Source organism: Rhinolophus ferrumequinum, chromosome 3 (genome assembly GCF_004115265.2).
Source record: "Rhinolophus ferrumequinum isolate MPI-CBG mRhiFer1 chromosome 3, mRhiFer1_v1.p, whole genome shotgun sequence".
NCBI lineage: Eukaryota > Metazoa > Chordata > Mammalia > Chiroptera > Rhinolophidae > Rhinolophus > Rhinolophus ferrumequinum.
The window spans coordinates 87,606,189-87,625,070 of NC_046286.1; the positions used below are offsets into that span (position 1 = coordinate 87,606,189).

At 37.1% G+C, this 18,882-nt stretch overlaps 1 protein-coding gene across 6 annotated transcripts in view; it reads right to left on the reverse strand.

Annotated features, from left to right (window-relative positions):
* Positions 1 to 2,711: 2,711 nt before the first annotated feature.
* Positions 2,712 to 18,882, reverse strand: part of HIVEP2 (HIVEP zinc finger 2) — a 181,900-nt gene continuing 165,729 nt past the window's right edge. For all 6 annotated transcript variants that reach the window (XM_033096816.1, XM_033096770.1, XM_033096787.1 and 3 more), the window contains 5 exons: positions 18,592 to 18,746; positions 14,828 to 15,003; positions 11,159 to 11,260; positions 9,468 to 10,363; positions 2,712 to 5,161 (listed from right to left, as the gene is read on the reverse strand). In XM_033096816.1, coding sequence (XP_032952707.1) covers positions 4,346 to 5,161; positions 9,468 to 10,363; positions 11,159 to 11,260; positions 14,828 to 15,003; positions 18,592 to 18,746 — 2,145 coding nt within the window. In that variant the 3' untranslated portion in view covers positions 2,712 to 4,345. The remainder of the gene's footprint in view (positions 5,162 to 9,467; positions 10,364 to 11,158; positions 11,261 to 14,827; positions 15,004 to 18,591; positions 18,747 to 18,882) is intronic.

Consider the following 18,882-nt stretch of genomic DNA (forward strand, 5'->3'; position numbering starts at 1 on the left):
ATCTCTAATTGTTTAATAATAAAGTTGCTATGTATGATACTATACCAAGGAAATACTATAGTTGTAGAATTCACAGATGGAGTTGGCCTCTTCCCTCATAGAATGATGTTCTTCAGGTTTTGTTTTCTAGATTTTATCTAGGAGAATTTAGGAAAATCATATTTTCACAAATCTCACAAAATTATGTATAGTTCTCTGTCTTCCCTTTGGGAATCCTCAAACCCACTTCTACCTTTCCTTATTCGCTGAGTGATTTCATTCAATTCAGCACTCTCAGCTATGGCAAAAAGAACTGACAAAACAGCCTCCAGGTTGGGCCTTTCTTGAGCCTGAACTTCTCATTCTCAATCACTTAGGGGATCTCATTTCGTGACAGTCGTCTCCCCTTATCCATGGTTTTGCTTTCCATGGTTTCAGTTACCTACAGTCAACCACAGTCCAAAAATATTAAATGAAAATTCCAGAAATAAGTTACTTGTACGTTTTAAATTGCCCGCTGTTCTGAGGAGGGTGATGAAATCTTCCACTGCCCTGCTCCATTCTGCCCGGGATATGAGTCATCCCTTTGTCCAGTGTCCATGTTGTATATACTACCTGCCGTCTTAGTTACAAGATGGTTATGGGACGCGGGGGGGGGGGGGGAGAAGAGACAGAGAGAGAGAGAGAGAGAGAGAGAGAGAGAGAGAGAGAGAGAGAGAGAACACATTCCCATAACTTGTATAACAGCATACTGTTACAACTGTCCTATTTGATTATTAATCTTTGTTGATAATATCTCACTTTGCCTAATTTATAAATTAAACTTTATCATAGGTACTGATGCATAGGAAAAAACACGGTATACATAGGTTTCAGTACTATCTGTGGTTTCAGTCATCAACAGGGGAGGTCTTAAAATATTTCCCTCACAGATAAGGGGGGACTACTGTACCTGCATCTAGTACAAATCTACTTTATTTGTTGATTAATAATACCACCTTCTTTCCATTGTCCGAGTTAAAAACTCCAGTCATCTTGACCTCCTCCATTTCTCTCAGCCCAACACCAAATCAGTCATTAGTTATTATCAATTCCTCTTCATTGAGCAAAACTGTCCCTTCTTTCTTCATGACCCCATCATCTGTTTGGAAGGTCAATGCTCTTATTCCCATGAAAACAACATAGCTTCATAATTCTCCTGATTGGTCTTTCTGCCTCCATGCTCTCTCCCTGAAATTCGTTATCTTCATTGCTGTAACAGTGATTATTTTCTAAATAATAGCAATAACAATGGCAACACTTCTTGTTTCAACCTTTCCATGGCCCCTATTACTTACAGAGCCAGACCTGAGCTCCTTAGGCTAGATTAAGAAATTGGATTTTAACTTTCTAGCTGACCCCTGTAGCACCCTGCCACATACCCAGGGAGCCAGCTACATCTTGCATTTTGCCGATTTACTGCTTTGCACATCCTGGATCAACTAGCATGCCATTTCCATACTTTTTAAGACCCCCGACCCTACTAGAATATAAGCTCTACGAAGGCAAGGACTTTATATTTTGTGTTGTACTGTATACCTAGCACACAGAACAGTGTCCCAATGTAGGTGATGAAAATATATTGGTTGAATGAGTAAGTCAATGTATTGGTTCAAGGATCTGTCTCACAGCCACCTTTGCAGTGAAGCCTGTCCATCCCCCTCCCATTTTCAGCAGGGTTATTGTTTTCTCCTTTGTGATTACCAAACATACCAAATGTACCATTATTTTAGCACTAACATCATATCTTACACGTTTACTCACATAATATGTCTTTTATTTACTTGAGCTTCTTGATGGCAGGAGTGTTCTTATTTGTCCTAAATGCCCAGCATAGCACCCAGGTCACAGCAGGCACTCAAAAACTGTTTTATAAATGAGTGAATGCATGAGATAAATCAGACAGAGGAGGAAGAGAAGAGTGATTTAATTTGGCCTGGAATCACATGCACACACACATACACACAAACACCCTTCCCCCAAGGAGGGGTAAGACACATACATGTCACTCCATGTAATGAAATGTTTCAAGGATTCTTCTCCAAGACAGACAGATATTAGGCTGGCTGGCTGTGTTGATCTTTAATTCACCTTTGTTAAACATAGTTTAAAAAGATAGTCTGGCTCATTAAACAAAACAGTTGTTGTAAATCCACCAATTTGAGATTTTTATAAGGGCAATATTGATAGATTTTGACCGTTAATGAGCTTCTATTTTCATTATTAAAAAAAGTTCTACCTTTCTATGATAGAAAAACTGTGATTTGTGGATATTTTTTGGCACATTTATTTCAGTTGGTTTTTGCCTTCAGTCACCTCAGCAAAAATCATAAAAAGGTTTGCCCAGGGGAATTTCAGATTCATACTTGAGAGGGAAGCAGAAGGGGAAATGATGATTTGCTTTATTCATGACTTTTTTCAGATACAGTGTATTCTGCCCATGCCCGTGCTTAGGTTCCAATGACTCCGTTTCTAGAGCTCCACTGTAGTGACCACTATCTGTTCTAATCGGATGACATATGGAAGTCAATGTCTGTCTTCTCACTTGCTAAAAGCATTCATATCAGCATACCTCAGATGGGCAGAGCTTAGCAATTAAAATCACAGATGGCATGTTGGTAGCAGCAAAATTTTCTTTAGAGACAAAACTGGGAAATTAAAATGTAAAACAACACATAAAAACTAGACACCTCAAGCATGTAATTGTATATTTATTTCTCTTTTTAAAGAACACTCCTTAATGTAATTCAATATACAAACTTGGTTTCACAGAATTATAATCCACTATATAGCACAAAGAAAACCCATATTGTGTGTGTGTGCACACACACGTGTGTGTGCACATGTTGTACCCTTCCCTTCTTTCCGTTCTTCTGGACCTACAAAGGCTCTGCCCACCTTCAACACTAGCCAAAGCCCACTGTCAATGTTATATACAAAAGACATCACCTTCCCACAAGTTCTTTTCCCTGGAAATCTTCTTCCCCCCATTCACCCTGAGATAGCCAGAAGTGTGACACTCTTCCCCTCTTCCAAAGGGTAAAGTGGCTTCTCCTAAAGCTGATGCCAACCCTGCTACCCTGTGGACTGGTTGACAGGAAGGGCTGGTAAGCAGATAGGTCTCCATGCCTCTTCCCCACTTCCACACCCACCCCTCAGAGTCCAAGCGTGACTCCTGTAGTAGCCTTAGTTCCAGTCACCATGTTGTGCAGCAAGAACCAAGGAGATTTCTAAGCCCAGGTCTTCTCCATGGGCAGCGCACAGCACTGCCTGCCAAGCCACCGGGCCGGCCGATAACCAAGCTCTACACAGTCCCATGTGCTTTGTCACTTTAATTTTTAAAGACACCCTAGCATAGGTCTGTGGCAACCTAGTGTCCAACTGAGTTACATAAAATTGTACCAGTGATGCACTTGTACATATTTACATGGGGCGGAATGTTTTCCCATATTTTCAGATGAGTATATAGATCAACATGTTCACATAAGACCAAATACTTTTAATATTATTTATAACTGATTTATAAAGCTTTGAAAAAACTCACAATAGCACATTGTTTACTTTAATGCTTTACGGTACTATCAGTTTAAAATCACAATCAGCACTTAAGTTATAGTCAATCCAGCAAACAAGAGACAAAAAAATTTACAAGAGTTAAGAACTGACTGATACATCCTTTGTCTTTTTGTAACTAATGCATAAGTGCAGAATAAGATACTCTAGTTTAAATATCTTGTTTACAATATACATTTTTGTTCTAGTTACGCAACAGTAAATCCCATGCTTCACATAGAAAAGCAATCCACAACATTAAGAAAAAATGTACAATTTATGAAACAAAGTAAATAAATATTAGTATTACAGAATCAGAGCTGTACATAAAAGCTGTTCAGTTTTAATCATATAAAAATATGTTTTAGTGCAACCTCACATATATATTGATGCTGTTTTGCTTTACATCATTTAGATCCAAGTGTCCAAAAAAGGAAAGAAATTACATTTATTACAAAGCAGATACACAAATTCTAAAATATGTACAAATTACTGCTAAAAAATGCTTATAAGAATATAAGCAAAGTAAAGAAAAGGCACAAACATCTGTACAATTTTAAAAGTACCAGACCCAATAGGTTAATTTCAAATTTTGTTTTGGTCAGGCTCATGATGACTTGTTAATTTACCTAATTCTTTTAATATAACAAAAGTATATATAATAGCAAACTACTGTAACTTAGGACAGGCATGCTATAAAGTCGATTACCTCTATTTCTAGAAAAACAAAACAAAATAAGAAAATGTGGAAATGACAGTCTCCATGCATCTTAGATCAATGTAGCTGACTCTTTTCTGATGAAGGTTCATTGCCTTCCTCTGTGCTTGAAGGAAATTCTTTGCTGCCATGGAAGCCCGACTCTTTGTCATTCACACAACTCTTGCTGTAAAAGGTGGAGTGAGCTAATGCAGTCTGTGATGTACCAAAATTGTCCTTCTCACCATCATGCAAGTCAGGGTGGGTAGCTGAGGTACAGGGCTGACCTGGCTCAGGTCCACTAAAGTGTCTAATGGTAACCTGTGCACTCTCCAAGGGTTTCTGGTGAGGCCGCACTGGCTGGTCTGCCCCAAGCAGAGCGGCCTCTTCTGTGGCAATCCGGAGAGAGGCGATGGCTTTTGTACAAGTCTGGATATTTTCCTCCTGTTCCCTCTCTGTTGAATTTAGGCTGTCTTCTGAAGTGCTCTGTTTCATCAATAGCCGAGGAGAGGATGGCATGCTAGGTAGACCAGATGACTGCAAAACGTGAGGAGGTGGCTTCTCGTGCTGCTTGGAAAGAACATAGGGATCCTTAGCGAAGGATTCCCCAGAAGCTCCTTTCTTCTCCTCAGAGCCCTCCATTGGCAGAGGCAATGTGGGTGGAGGATGTAAACCAGAGAGGGCCGGCGGCATGGAGTGAACCATTTGGATCCCACCAACTGGCACCATAGGGATAGGAGCTCGCACTTGCTGCTGAGAGTGGAGTGGAAGATGACTGAAGACATAGTCATTAGGACCCTCAGGGAAAAGCCTGGAGCCTGGATGTTCATAAGCACCTTCTTGGTCTCCATAGAGACTGAAGTAAGGAACCTGAGGTAATCCTCTTCTTAAATTCTGCAAAGGGAAACAGAGAGGACAACAGTTAGGACCCACTGCTCAGGTCAAGCTATTTCATTCGTTCACTCACTCATTTAAAACACTTTAAGACTAGCCAATCCTTTTATGGATTTTTCATTTTCAAGACAAAAAAGATTTCTCAGTTATCTTTTAGAATCCTTGAATGGAGTTATCTTTGAAAAGTTATTTTTGTTTTTAAACAGCAATATGATGAAACATGTTTTCCACTCGGTACAGAGACACATTTCTGCTCTGTTTTTTTTTTTTTTTTCATAGGAGAGAATGAAAAGAAAATAACGGATAATTGCCAAAAAGAAGTGTACCAAGCCAAAAACAACAACAACAACAACAAAAAACCACACTAATATTTAATATATTTTTAAATTCAAAAGAAAGTAATAAGTTTGCCATCTGTTTATATACTGGGCAGAATTTTAATACTTTTCTTAAGTGTTGATAAGTATAACCAGAGTGCCAACTGAAAATTGGCTTTCTTTTTTAGTTTTCTATAGAACAGATGACAAAACGGTGGTGATACACAAACTAGTTCCTCCAAAGGGCAAGTTATTGGTCTAAAGGAATAAATTCCTGCTCAAGAGACACCCCAGAAGGAAGATCAGCATCTTTATCAAATCACAAATCAAGGCTGACTTTTGTAAGGAAACTATCCAACAGATAAGCAGTCAACATTAAATGTTTCAAATAGATACAACTCATATTCAGGTACATAGCTGGGAACCAAAGATGATTGTGTCTGAATTCCTCTGATTATATTATTTCCACTTATATATCTTCTTGGAAATTAATGAATTAAAGACACTGAAAATTTGGGGCCAGAATCAAGATTTCATGGCCGCAGCCCTGAACACAAAGGACTTTTTTTCTATAATTTTTTTTCTGGAGTAAAACACAACTTAGACTGTGAGATTATCATGTTTTAATGAAGTTATCCAGTTTCAATGACTGAGATTCATTCTTTTTATGGCTTGTCATCCAAAATGGACTAAGTTTATTTTTAATTTTTGAGAACTTAAAATCAAATAGATATAAACCTGTCAACTATGCTAGTCATCCAGGAGAGACCAAAAAAAAAAAAAAGTTCTAATTCATTTCATGGGTTTCAGTTCTAAAACTCAAGGTGTGATCTATACTATTAATGATTCACCCAGTTCTATTGAGACTGTGAGACCAGCTCAGGAATGATAAATTATGCATCACCTCTGTTTATCTGTGCCGTGCTTGGCCCTATTCTGCTCTGGGCTACACCTTAGTCAAGCTAGAAACAAATGATTTGTCCTTGAAGTGTGGGCGAAATCATGTCATCATCAAAGCTGTAATCACAAGGACCTAATAAGCTAGGTAAGGTGAGAATTTTTATGGTAGGGGAATCATATAAATGCTACAAAAAACAAACAAACAAAACGCCTCTTGTATTTGCTCTGGTTCAGAAAAAGAACCAGGTAACTTTACCAAACACTAGTTAAGGTGGAACCGTAATGCCTACAATAATCACCTCTGAAGACAATGAAATGAATCATCTTTTAATCACAATTATCACAGATTCAACATTTAAAATAAATGTAGCTTGGTTATTGTCTGCCTTTTGGTTGCTATTCCATGATGGTCACTGTATACCATCATATATATAGTCAGAATGGAGTCTGGGAGGGAGGGAGGTAGAGAGAGAGAGAGAGAGAGAGAGAGAGAGAGAGAGAGAGAGAGAGAGAAAGATCCCATTATGCGAGATCTCTGACTCAAGGCTCACAGAGGGAGTGATGAAGTATTCTGTAAAACTGGGATTTATTCATTATGCTCAGAATACGATAAAATTGTATTTGTGTTAAGAATAAAAGTTTCAGATTCAGGCCTTCACTAATCAGAAATTAATTGATTACAACCACGGAAGTACACAAGTAGAATTCCTATCATGTAACTACCTCCACTGCTCTAGAGGCTGCTGGTCCTGTCCACACGTTCTCCTCCCATTCACCCTTCTTCACCCTCAAATAAATTCTCAATAAGGTTTTCCTACTTTGGTTTCTACTCTATTTGCAAGCCTATTTTATTTCATAATTTGGGTCTTATCATTATAACCTGGTGAACAAACTCCCACCTTACTTAAATCTCAGTAAGAAAAATCTTGATGTGGAAATACAAATAATGAATTCATATGGGTTGTGTTAAGTGCATGTATATTTGTGTAAATATATATATATGTATATATATATATATACATATATATATATATATATATATATATATATATATATATACATATATATATATATCGCTATGTTATTTCTAAGGAGCATGAGAAGCTACCTCCTCATGTTTTGCAGTCAACTGGTCTACTCTCGTCTGCTCGGCTATTAATGAAACAGAGCACTTCAGAAGACAGCCTAAATTTAACAGAGAGGGAACAGGAGGAAAATATCCAGACTTGTACAAAAGCCTTCGCCTCTCTCTGGATTGCCACAGAAGAGGCCGCTCTGCTTGAGGCAGACCAGCCAGTGCGGCCCTACCAGAAACCCTTGGAAAGTGCACATTAGCTTCATAAATGGTAAGGTATACTAATTCTATTAAATATCCAGGTGAATAGATATTTAAAAAAAAAAAAAAAAAAAAAACTGGTGCAAGCTCCCTGACTAATAAAACCAATATCCTCCAACAACAACTTTCTGGGCATATCCAAAACTGAGATGAACTCTCTTAACCTACTCCTCAAATTCCTCTGTGCGAGTTGACTGTGACTTATTATTATTTTTTAATAAGAATAGTGTGCTGGCACTAAAGACTTCTTTTTTTGTGACTGCAATTGACTGAATATGCCCCAACATCTCACAAATATCTGGCCAATGCCAGAACAGGAGAGCCTCGTCTCACACATTCCTCCAGCATCATGGGGTCTATACTACCAGAAAGAGCACTTTACAACCCAGATGTGGTATCTTGGCGCTCTATTTATGCAGCAATGGCATGACCTTTAGAAGATCCCCCCCTTTCTACTTAGCACTGCCAAGACATAAAAACCTGTGGAAATGTATCTTTCTCTTAGCTTGCTAGTTCACTAGGTTGGCAAGTAAATTCTGTCCTGATCACTACGTATTTTCTGCAGTAATTACATGATGAAAACTAAGTTGGTGGCAGGCTTGTGTAGAGGGTGTTAGGAGTGGGGGAGGAGCATGCAGCAGGATGCTTTCCTGAAGTTAAAAAAGAACAACAACCTAAGCTTATTATTCAGGTTGGTGAAAAGGTGATGAGAGGGAGGAACCTGGCCACCAGGGCAGTGAGAAGACAGAGCTGGGAGCTAGTAGTGCTTCCTTTGGTTGTGATCCACATGACAGAAAGTGAGAGCAAAGAGAGAAGAGCAAATAGAGACCAGGAAACAAACAAACACACGAAACCACATTTAAAGCAAACAAACTCAAGACGTATCATTCCTCTGTCTCTACTAAGAGCCTGCTTCATTCTTTTTTTTTTTTTTTTTTTTTTTTTTAATTCTACACAAACTGAAAGAGACAGCAAGGTCTACCATCCTTGGAATGAGGCAGGGCAGGTGCTTTTCAATATATGCAAATTAAACCTTCTGCCTAAATGTCATCTGTGATTGCTATTGTTGTTACCTTAATTTATACCAAGGGCTTACCATAGAAATCTCCTTTGCTACTTTCTCCCTTAGCTCTCTCAACTTCCCACTCTCTTTTGGGCACCATCTCACTGAACACTGGGTACCAGGAGGTGGTAGTAATGGCAAGAAAAGTTCATGTTTTGATTTACAAGCATGCAGAGGGAATCATTCTGTCTTCTCCCAGTCCCTCACTAATTTCACATGTCCACTCACCATGAGCAAGACAATGAGTTTATTAAAACAAGTTATTGCAAGTCAAGGCTAATACCTGAATCAGAATCCTTACCTGGCAAAGGGTTATATAACTCTGACACCTAAATGTCCCTAAGAGTGTCTGTCTAAGCAGACGTTCCAAAGACTCTACCTTTTCTACTCATATAAAAGTTTCAGCTCGTGTTTATAATTAGTCAGCTTAGAAAGCATTTAGAAAGGCCTCACTTGTTACCAGCTGGAATGCTGTACTGCTCTGATGCAAAACTTCTATAGTTGGGGTAATGCCACTGCCATGCTACTGACAATAGCTTGCAATAAATACCTCTTCCTGCTCTTTTCAGTAACCGAGTTCACTCCTCCCCATGAGAGATACCCATATTATAAATTTCACACTAGTATGTTATCAAGAGGTTCCAATGTGCTATACTTATATATTAAAAAGAGAAAGCTACTTATACTCACAGGAGGCCCCAGTACAATTGGCTCTGCTTGCAAATACTGCCCCATGGACAATGGTGGGTTATGGTACAAAGCCCTTCTGGGAGATGGCGCCCTGATGGAGGTCATGTATTTCCTCTCTCTTCTGGGAGAGAGGTCTCTTCTTGTCGTTATATCTTTCCCAGGTGACAATGGCCTCCTTGGGGATAGATGCCTTCTTGGTGAAACATCTCTTTGTGACATCTCTCTTCTCAATGCAGCTTCCTTTCTTGGTGAAAGATGTCTCATAGGGGACAATTCTCTCCTAGGTGATAAATGTCTTCTGGGTGATAAATCTCCTTTGGGTATCAGATACCTCTTTGGTGAATTATCTCGACAGGGTGAAGAATCATATCCGGGTGAGGAATGGTGGCTTGAGGGGGAGAAGTCCCTCGGAGAGGAGCTGGGCTCTGAAGACAGCATACACTCTTCATCCATACAACTAGGTATGTCTAACCTGTCTTTGTCTGGTTCCGAGTCTGTACTTTTACTCTGGAATAACCTCTGGTATTCTGTCATCTGGGTATCTTCACATGAGTCACTTGGTGTCATAAGCTGAGTAACCTGAATACTTGGCAAAGTAACCAAATAGCTGATCAATGAAGAATGCCCCAGGGAATTATCTGAAGGAACCCCATGGGGTACGGTGCCAACATTCACAGGCAAGGAGGAGAATCGAGGAGGCTGAGGACTGGTGCTTCTTGATCTGGTTTTTGGTGTCAAATCTCCCTGGTCATCAAAGTCATCATCATCTTCATCGTCATCGTCATTATCATCTCCATCCTCACCATCTGACTCTTCGGCATCTGAGAACTGATGATCAGTTGAAATGCTTGACATGCTATGCTTCTCGGTTGCTTTCTGCAAATCTTCCATAGTTTCTGAAAAAATGGAACAAAGATAGTGATGATCAAAATCCAAACATCAAAGTTAGACACTAATTTAGGCCCCATCTCTTTCCAAAAGCTTCCTTCAACCCTCCAGTCCCGAGAGATAGTTCCATCTCTGAACTTCTGTAACATTCACTGGACACTTACCTCTGTGATCCTGCATTGGTTCTTATCTTTTTATGTCCCTATCTGATTTCATCCCCATCCTACAACATAAACTCCAGAGTAGGACCTTATATCTCAGACCTCACACCACTTATCGAACACCCTCAACAAATAGGTATGTAATGTAGTAAACAATGATGTTAGAGGAAAAAGAAAAGCAACAACCTGTCTATACAGGTATAAGCTTATAGGGATGTGGTGTATCTTAGGAGGTTAGGCCGACCCTCGGGTTTTCTATTGAGGTTAATGATGATTTTGTTTTTCCTACTAGATTGCCTAATTTTGCTCATAAAAGCAAAATTAACACATTAAAATGCTTTTCAAATTTCCCCAAAAGTTTCATAAAATTTAAATCACAATCAGATATCTTTTATTGTTCTAGATAGAAATATTTTCACAGTAAGATCTCCCTCCCTCTCTAGGACAGAACGGAAATGCATTTATTTCTTCTCAGTAAGTTTCAAGCAGTTCAATGTGTCAGACTTCTTTTCTATATTTAGTATTTCATCAAATGAAATGTGATCAGTTTTTTGAAAAAAATATCTAAACCTATTTTATCACTTTGGTTTCAAAGCTGCAGCATGCATAGAGAAGAGGTCAGTCAACTAAATTATGAAATACCTGCTTCCTCGGTTTCTGTATCATCCACTGATGTCATTGAGACTCCCAACTCCAGGCATTTTTTCATGTGTGCTTTTGATTTCATATGCTTTGTTAGGTTTCCTAGAAAACACAGCCAAATAAAGAGAAATCAATTAGTTACCAAAAGGTAACGATTGCTCCAAAATTCAATGTGAAATAAACTAACTTGAGATAACACAAATTTATTTCTACCCACTACCCTTCCTTGCCTCAAATTTAAGAGGGACAATCTGGTTTCTGCAGGTATGAACCCCTGAGAGCTTTGATCCAATCTCAGGTTTTCTTCATTTTAAAAGACTTGTAGAAGTCTAGGGTCACATCTGCGGCTCCAAGCACGACTGAGAATCCCAGGCTTTCCTGGCTGAGAAGAGATCTAAGATCCTTGGCCCAAATGGGCCAGCCTCCTAGGACTATAAAAACCTAAGCTGGGTCATATATCTCCGAGATACTACAGAATGAAATATTACCAAAACACCCACCAAACCCGAGCCCTTCTGGCATTGATCAGATATAGATTAAACTTGCAGGATCCTAACTAGTCAAAAGTAAAAAATATCCAAACTAACGTTAGAGGCAACCTTGTAAATGAACTCAAAGATCCATATAAATATTTAGCTAACTACTTATAGGGAGCATCATTGTCAGTACTTAGCATCTATCTGTCTGGCATATATTAGCAAACTTTATGAAGCAGTTTCTCAAGTTCTGGAGGAGCAATATCCCCTCGTGATTTATCTTGAAATTACTATTGTTCTAAGAAAAAAGAAAGGTTTTTATGTCAAATATGTAGTATGATGACATAGATATATAATTATGTTTATACATAAAAATGCATGTGTGTGTCTGTAGATTTTTATAATTGCTATATGAAATGTAAGAAATTATGAAAACATCAAGCTACCACCTTTCACTTAGGATCTATGGTATTATATATATTATTCCATGTCATTACTATGTACCGGGGATGCCAAAAAAATGCATACACATGACTTGTATTCATCTTTTGTTATTGGTATATATTAAGTATTACAAATTTAATACAGTTCTTTCCTTTCTTAAAATATGTATACTTTTTTGGCAAACTATATCTATATCTATATCATCTATATCTATATTTATATCTATAGATATAAAGATATATCAAAGGAGATCCAGGAACTAATTCAGTTGTAAGGGCCATAACATTATCTATGACCTTTGATGTTGCTTTAGCAATGTACCAGCAAATGCCTTATTTTTAAGAGTAGGCTCATTGAATTTGGGTGGAAACTCTCAGCCAGCTGAAATAGTTTGTTCTCCTTATAGGGGTGTTCAGCTTACTATTCATGTAATATATGAGTCACAATTCTAAACCTGAACACTGTTGTTTATTGTTTTATTTATATTGCTTTATTTTTTACTTCACATTTTGCTTATTGCTTATATACCTATGAATTTTAAGAATTTTATGCTATTTGGATAACTCCAAACATAGAAAAATTTCTAGACCCCTATTGCTTTTATTTATCAAAAAATTAAGTCTACAATTTTCCTAAAAAGCTCAAACATTTTTACAGACAGATCATCAAGAAGTGTAAAATCTGTAAATTAATTAAATGTATCTATAAATTAATGGAAATTACCTGCTTCTGCAAGGGTGTGAGTAATCATGTATGTGGAGGGGTATGGATGTTAGGTGTGTCAAGATAATTTAGTTAGATCTTAATATCCGTTTCTTCTCCGATATTTTTATCTCTACTCGCTTCAAGGCTTTGAGCTCTCACCTTCAAGGAAGGTTTGTAGTTAGAAATCTGGCTCTGAAATAACCCCACCCTGGCTTTGGTTCATTGAAGTCTTAAACTTCTGATGGGATTATAGCAAGGAGAGGAGAGCAGAATGGCAGGGGGAGGGTGCTGAATAATGGCACAGGCACGGAGAGAGTACTGGTCCTGCAAGTGTGCTCCAGTATGTGCGCAGATGCAGAGTTTGGACAGTAGACATTCCAGCTGAAGGTAAAATCTGGTGGGGTTTCTCAGCATCGTTGCTTATTTTAAGATTCTGAGACATTTCCACATCCCCAAAGGGTGACTAAGAAACTCAAATAATGACCTAGAATAAATTATTTTTTGCTAAACTCAAGGACAACGGTTCAGAGCCAAATTTAATTTGATTTTTTTTTAAAAAAATCTAGAAATGTGACATTTCTTCACCCAGTGTTTCACACCACTTTCCCTGCAGCCAAATCATCTGCCCCGTGAAGATGTATCAGTTGCAATGACTGGCGGATTTGCAGTGTTTTCTACAACTAAAGTTTATATTTTCTTACCGCCCGGGAGCGTCTCAGTGAAATGCTACATAAAGGCTTGATCGTGCAAAGGTGAATGGTATTTAAAGGACCTTATGGTTATTTCTTTTGAATTGCCAATGAACATTCCCTTCCCTTTTTTCTGGCTTCAGAGAAGGCATTCTTGTAATACAGATACCTTGTTAATAAAGAAACAGATATACAGGAGCGGGGGTAGTGTAGGGGTGTGGGGGGGGTGTCAAAAATTGTATACACGTGACTTGTATTCATCTTTTGTTATCGGTATACACTGAGTATCACAATTTTAATACAGTTTTTTTCCTTTCTTAAAATGTGTATACATTTTTTTGGCACCCTCTGTATTGAGAGGCTACACATTTATACTTCTGACAAGCCAATGAAACAATTCAGGATTTGAGCTGTAAGAGAAAATAGGTACACATTTCTCTACCAAAGATTATTTTATTTGATATTTATTTTTCTTGATGGGTAGTGGAGCAGATTAATTGGTATGCAAATTTAAAGTTAAAACACTGGAGATGCAACAAGATTAGTGAGGGGGTGTTCAAGAATCCATTCGCTCTAACGTACTTCTACAGTAAGTAGTAAAATACACTTCTACAAAAGTCAAACCACCTCTTAGTAGTTGTATTCTGAGAACACTGGGCTTGTGAACATTTTTATGATTTTACGAAATGATAGAAACATAATCAAAGTAACCTTCTTGGGTAAAATACTTCATATAAATCTACCTGTTAAAAACAGACCTTTTTTGAAAAGACAGAATATCATTTCAAGGCAAGTCCTAGTTTTGTGAGATTAACAATTGTGGCCTGAGAGTAAAAAATTGTCTCTGTGCTGATAAATACACAGAACCCAAGCTATCAAATTTCTATGCATAATTAATACAACTGTGGATGGAGGGGCCCACGTGGGAGTCTATGCATTTCTACATTATTTATAATCTTGAAACTGACCATGGGCATATGTTTTCTTCCCAGCTGCTGCCTTGTTTTTCTAATGCCACTGCATGGATTGTCTCCCTGCAGTATTTCAATACTGGTACAAAGATTATCTAGACCACATAACATTTTCAACCTGAAGTAATAACTATCCAGACAATTCTGAGCCACTTCCTTTGGAGACAATTGGCCTGGGCCCAACTCTATAGCTCTTACTTAGGTCATAAAAGGAGCCTCACTGTCTCATGTACATCCTATGATGTACATTTCGCCGGGTTGTATTTTCACAAATAAAACCTTCTTATTGTCGATGAAAATTAGTTATAAAATGCGATTCAGAATCTGAAGTAGCCTTAAAAAAGTGTTTTTCCTCTAAAATAAAAAAAAAATCAGACCCCATACCTTTTGTTTTGAAGGCGAAGTTACATAACTTGCATACATAAGGCCGGACATCAGTATGAGTACGGATATGCTTTTTGAGCATGCTTGGCTTCTTACAGCGAATCCCACATTCTTCACAAATGTACTTTCCACGACCACGTCCTCTGACATATACATAATCTTCATTTGATTTATACCTGTTTTAAAAGGGAGGATCCAGTGTGTTTTCAAATGCCTGAGCACATTATATAATCAAACCGAAAGCTAAACATTGTGTGGCAAATTTTTTGAGGGACTTTTACAGACAATTATTCAACCTCACTTCTAGGAAGTCTATGAAATTTAGACTTCGGTAAATGCCTGAAAGAACTAGTTAACAGATTTGGCATTGTAAACAAAATGTAATTTTTTCCAACACGGTGTTCACCATGGAATTGGCTCTTCTATTAAGTGTAAATATGTGGACATGGTATAGATGTTCAAACAAGCTCATGTAAGCCTCAAAGAGTTGCAGAGTTTTGCCTTACGACTCCTGGATTCTAGTAAAATTTCCAACCAAGAAACATCCAAAAACTTATACCAACATATTCAAATCATCATGCATCATTTGTTAACATTAAAGCATTTAAGATGTGCGTACATAACACACGTGCCCCTCTAAATTTGCTAAAATTAATATAATTGATAATGGAATTCTCTGCAAGTTTCTACTCTATTTTTACAATCCTGGCACACAATCCTCAGAAATTTCTAGCTTAAACAGGCTGAACTGAGCACACCAACTGTTGTCTACAGATTTGATCTACGCTTCCCAAGGACCATGAATCCATACTAAAGTGGAGTTTTAATTTCAAGTGGCTTCTGAATGGTGCTGTTACATAATGAAAGCTAGAGATTCTATTTTTCAGTCAAATATGTATTGGTTTCTAGAAGGATTTAATTGACAGCTTTGAAAGAATGTCTGAGGTCATCTACTTGAATAAAATTAGATTGATGTCCTAGGTATTCACTGTGGTAATCAAAAGAAAAACCTACCCTGTGTACAAACATCACATTTTGTTTAGAATACAATGAAACGTGACCTATCATGGAGTCCAGTAGCATTCTACTGAATAATTCAATAAATATCATCTTGTAAATCACCGCTACGTTAGAATTATGGGTCTAACGTCATTCTTGGAAAGATATTCCTTTTGAGTTCTTTCTACAATTTCAAATGGTAAGCTGACATACAAAATGCTCTAATTCACTATGGATTTACTTAAAGGTACTAGATTTACAGGTTTTTTTTTACATTCTAAGACCATTGCAAACTTCTCTATCTGTCCTACCTAATCCACCATCAGGAATAAAAGCAAGTTCAACTTCATTCATCCCAAGCACTGAAGGATTTTTAAGAGAGAAAATCCATCCATGTATTTAAATACCAACCCTGCTATGGGTGCTATTTGATCTTAACATTATCTACTTTTTGGTTAGTACCAATCCGGGTAAGAATTAAGTAGTGTCAAAGATATGAACAGTTAATTTTGCTTCATTTTTACTCCTTTAAATCTGCCCCCTTTTACAAGGATTCTAGTGTCAACTTATTCTTCAGAACTATTTTTATTTCATATTGTCTTTTGTAAGAAAGTATAAAAGAACCTAAAGAACCTAAACATCTTTCACCTTTTGATTTCACTATTTTGTGCCCCTAATTAGATGAAATTACACCTAAGGAATATAGGATAAAACAAGTAATTTCATAGAAAGCTAGTTTTTATTCAGGGAAGGATACTTTAAGTTTCTTGTAGCCCATCATTATAGTTGATGGAAAATACATTTCATCTTCAAATAATATAATTTTATTATAATATCTTAGTTATTAATTTGATTCCAGAATAAAAATACAGTGAAATTCTGTATGAAATATAACTGTATATTAGAAAAATCTGTAGAAATAAAATATTTACCATTCAACAGTTCTGTAGACCCATGCATCTACTTAGTATGTGAATTAATGGATTTTGCAAAAATAATTAAAAGACACGTTTAATTAAATCACTAAATCTATGAATTAGATAATATAAGAAACATATACACAAAATATTGGTCAGTAATACCATATTTTGCCGTGTATAATGCACTCCCATATATAATGTGCACCCACATTTCTGGCCCAAACTTTCAGGGAAAAGGAATTAGTACTACCCATGTATAATGCACATCCTTATTTTTCCCTCACAAATTTGGGCAAAAAAGTGCGCATTATACATGGCAAAATATGGTACTTTCTGTTTTTTAAGTTATCATTTTGCAATCACCAAAATAAAGAGCTGGTAATACACTGCTTGGAGTGAACACCTGCTTATCACCAGGCAGAAGTTGGGTCACAGATTCAGAAATAATTGGGACCTAGCCCACAACATGGGGTAATGAAGGGAGGAAGAAATGAAATATGGGCACAATCCTTTGGGATCATCAAAACACAGCAATAAAATGTTCACATACGCTTTTTCACTTGTGTCCTTCGTTAGTGGAGATGGGTTCCCCAAAGCATAGAGTAAGTGATGGTCTCTCTAATCTAGTACAAGTGTACTGCTATGAAGATTGCTGAATGTAAGAGGGTTGATTCAGTCACAGGGACCTCTCAGTCTCTGAGGAAAGATAAAATCTATATTTCTCTCGTTTGTGTTAAAAGATGAGGGATGTCAAAAAATACTGAGACAAACTTCATGACTACATACAACTGTGGTTTTAGTGGTGAAAATACTAGACATCCATCCATAGGGGGCCAAACCTAAGAGGGAACCAACTTGAATCATCCATCTCCAAACTTGTAATCTATGTGAGAAATCAATATTTCATATCACTAAACATTCAACATTCTACAGTCAACCAGATAACATTGTTTTGTCCTCCAAATATAATTGGAATAGATTCATGCTCGTGGAAATATGTAAATTATAGACCTGTTGTTTAAATAAGGATATTTACATCATAATCCTCTAAATGGGGTTAATATACTTTAAACTTTTTAAATTTTGAAAGCAAAAATCTGGGTTTTTTTCCTCCCATTGATTGGACTAAAGATACAGTTCTATTGAAATCTAAAACTAGACATTACATATATCTGTAATTTTACTTAACTACACAGATAACAAAATCATTGAACCTTATTAATTGTGTTTCTACAACTCAGAATTCAACATTTAAAAAGAAATTCCTAAAGACAGAGAAGTGTCACAGAGAAGTGTCACAGAGGAATTTGGGGAAACATGACAACTAAATGCCATGTGGTATCCTGGCCTGGATCCTGGAACAGAAAGAGGAAGTGGTGAAATCCGGAAGTGGTCAAGTTTGGAGTTTAGGTAATAATAAAAGCAATAAAACAAATTAACTAGTTCCTATGATTATACATGAGCGTGCATGATTGCCTTTTTGTAAGCATAGAATAAAAATATGTCCATTAATAACACAACAAATACCCATTAAAATAATATTAAAGAATAAACAAGCTTTCAAGATTCCACCAACTTAGTCGATTTCATACTAAATTAGAGGCATGAAAATTTAAAGTAGAGGCTCAAACCATATACAACAGGGACATTTTCATTACAAGCAAGTCACGAAAGCAAGATGAACTCATTATCTATGACCAGCCAGACCACAGAAATGTGAATAGAAAAGTAATTCGCTTTACACTTCTAACCTGAGTAGATACAATTTTTTTCCGTGCAGACATTCAGTACCATTTGCTCTGACTTAAAACTAAATAGTTTACATTTGCACTTATGTTTCCTTACCCTCCTTCAAAGATTTTAATTCGGATTGGCTCAGTGTGTTTGGATCCAATATCTTTATCTCCATGAATATCTCCTTTCCCTCTTTCCTTTAAGATATTTCCCACTAATTTCCTTTCTAATTTGCTGCCAAATAAAAAGGATGTATCAGGTTTCATCTGTAGGATAAAAAAAAAAAAGACAGAGAATCATTTCATATGCTTTCTTTAAGACAGAGGGGAAGCCCACATATCCAGCTCTTCTATGATCTCTGAAAATCAGCCTCAGTTCCATACTAAAAGGCTAGTTGCATAA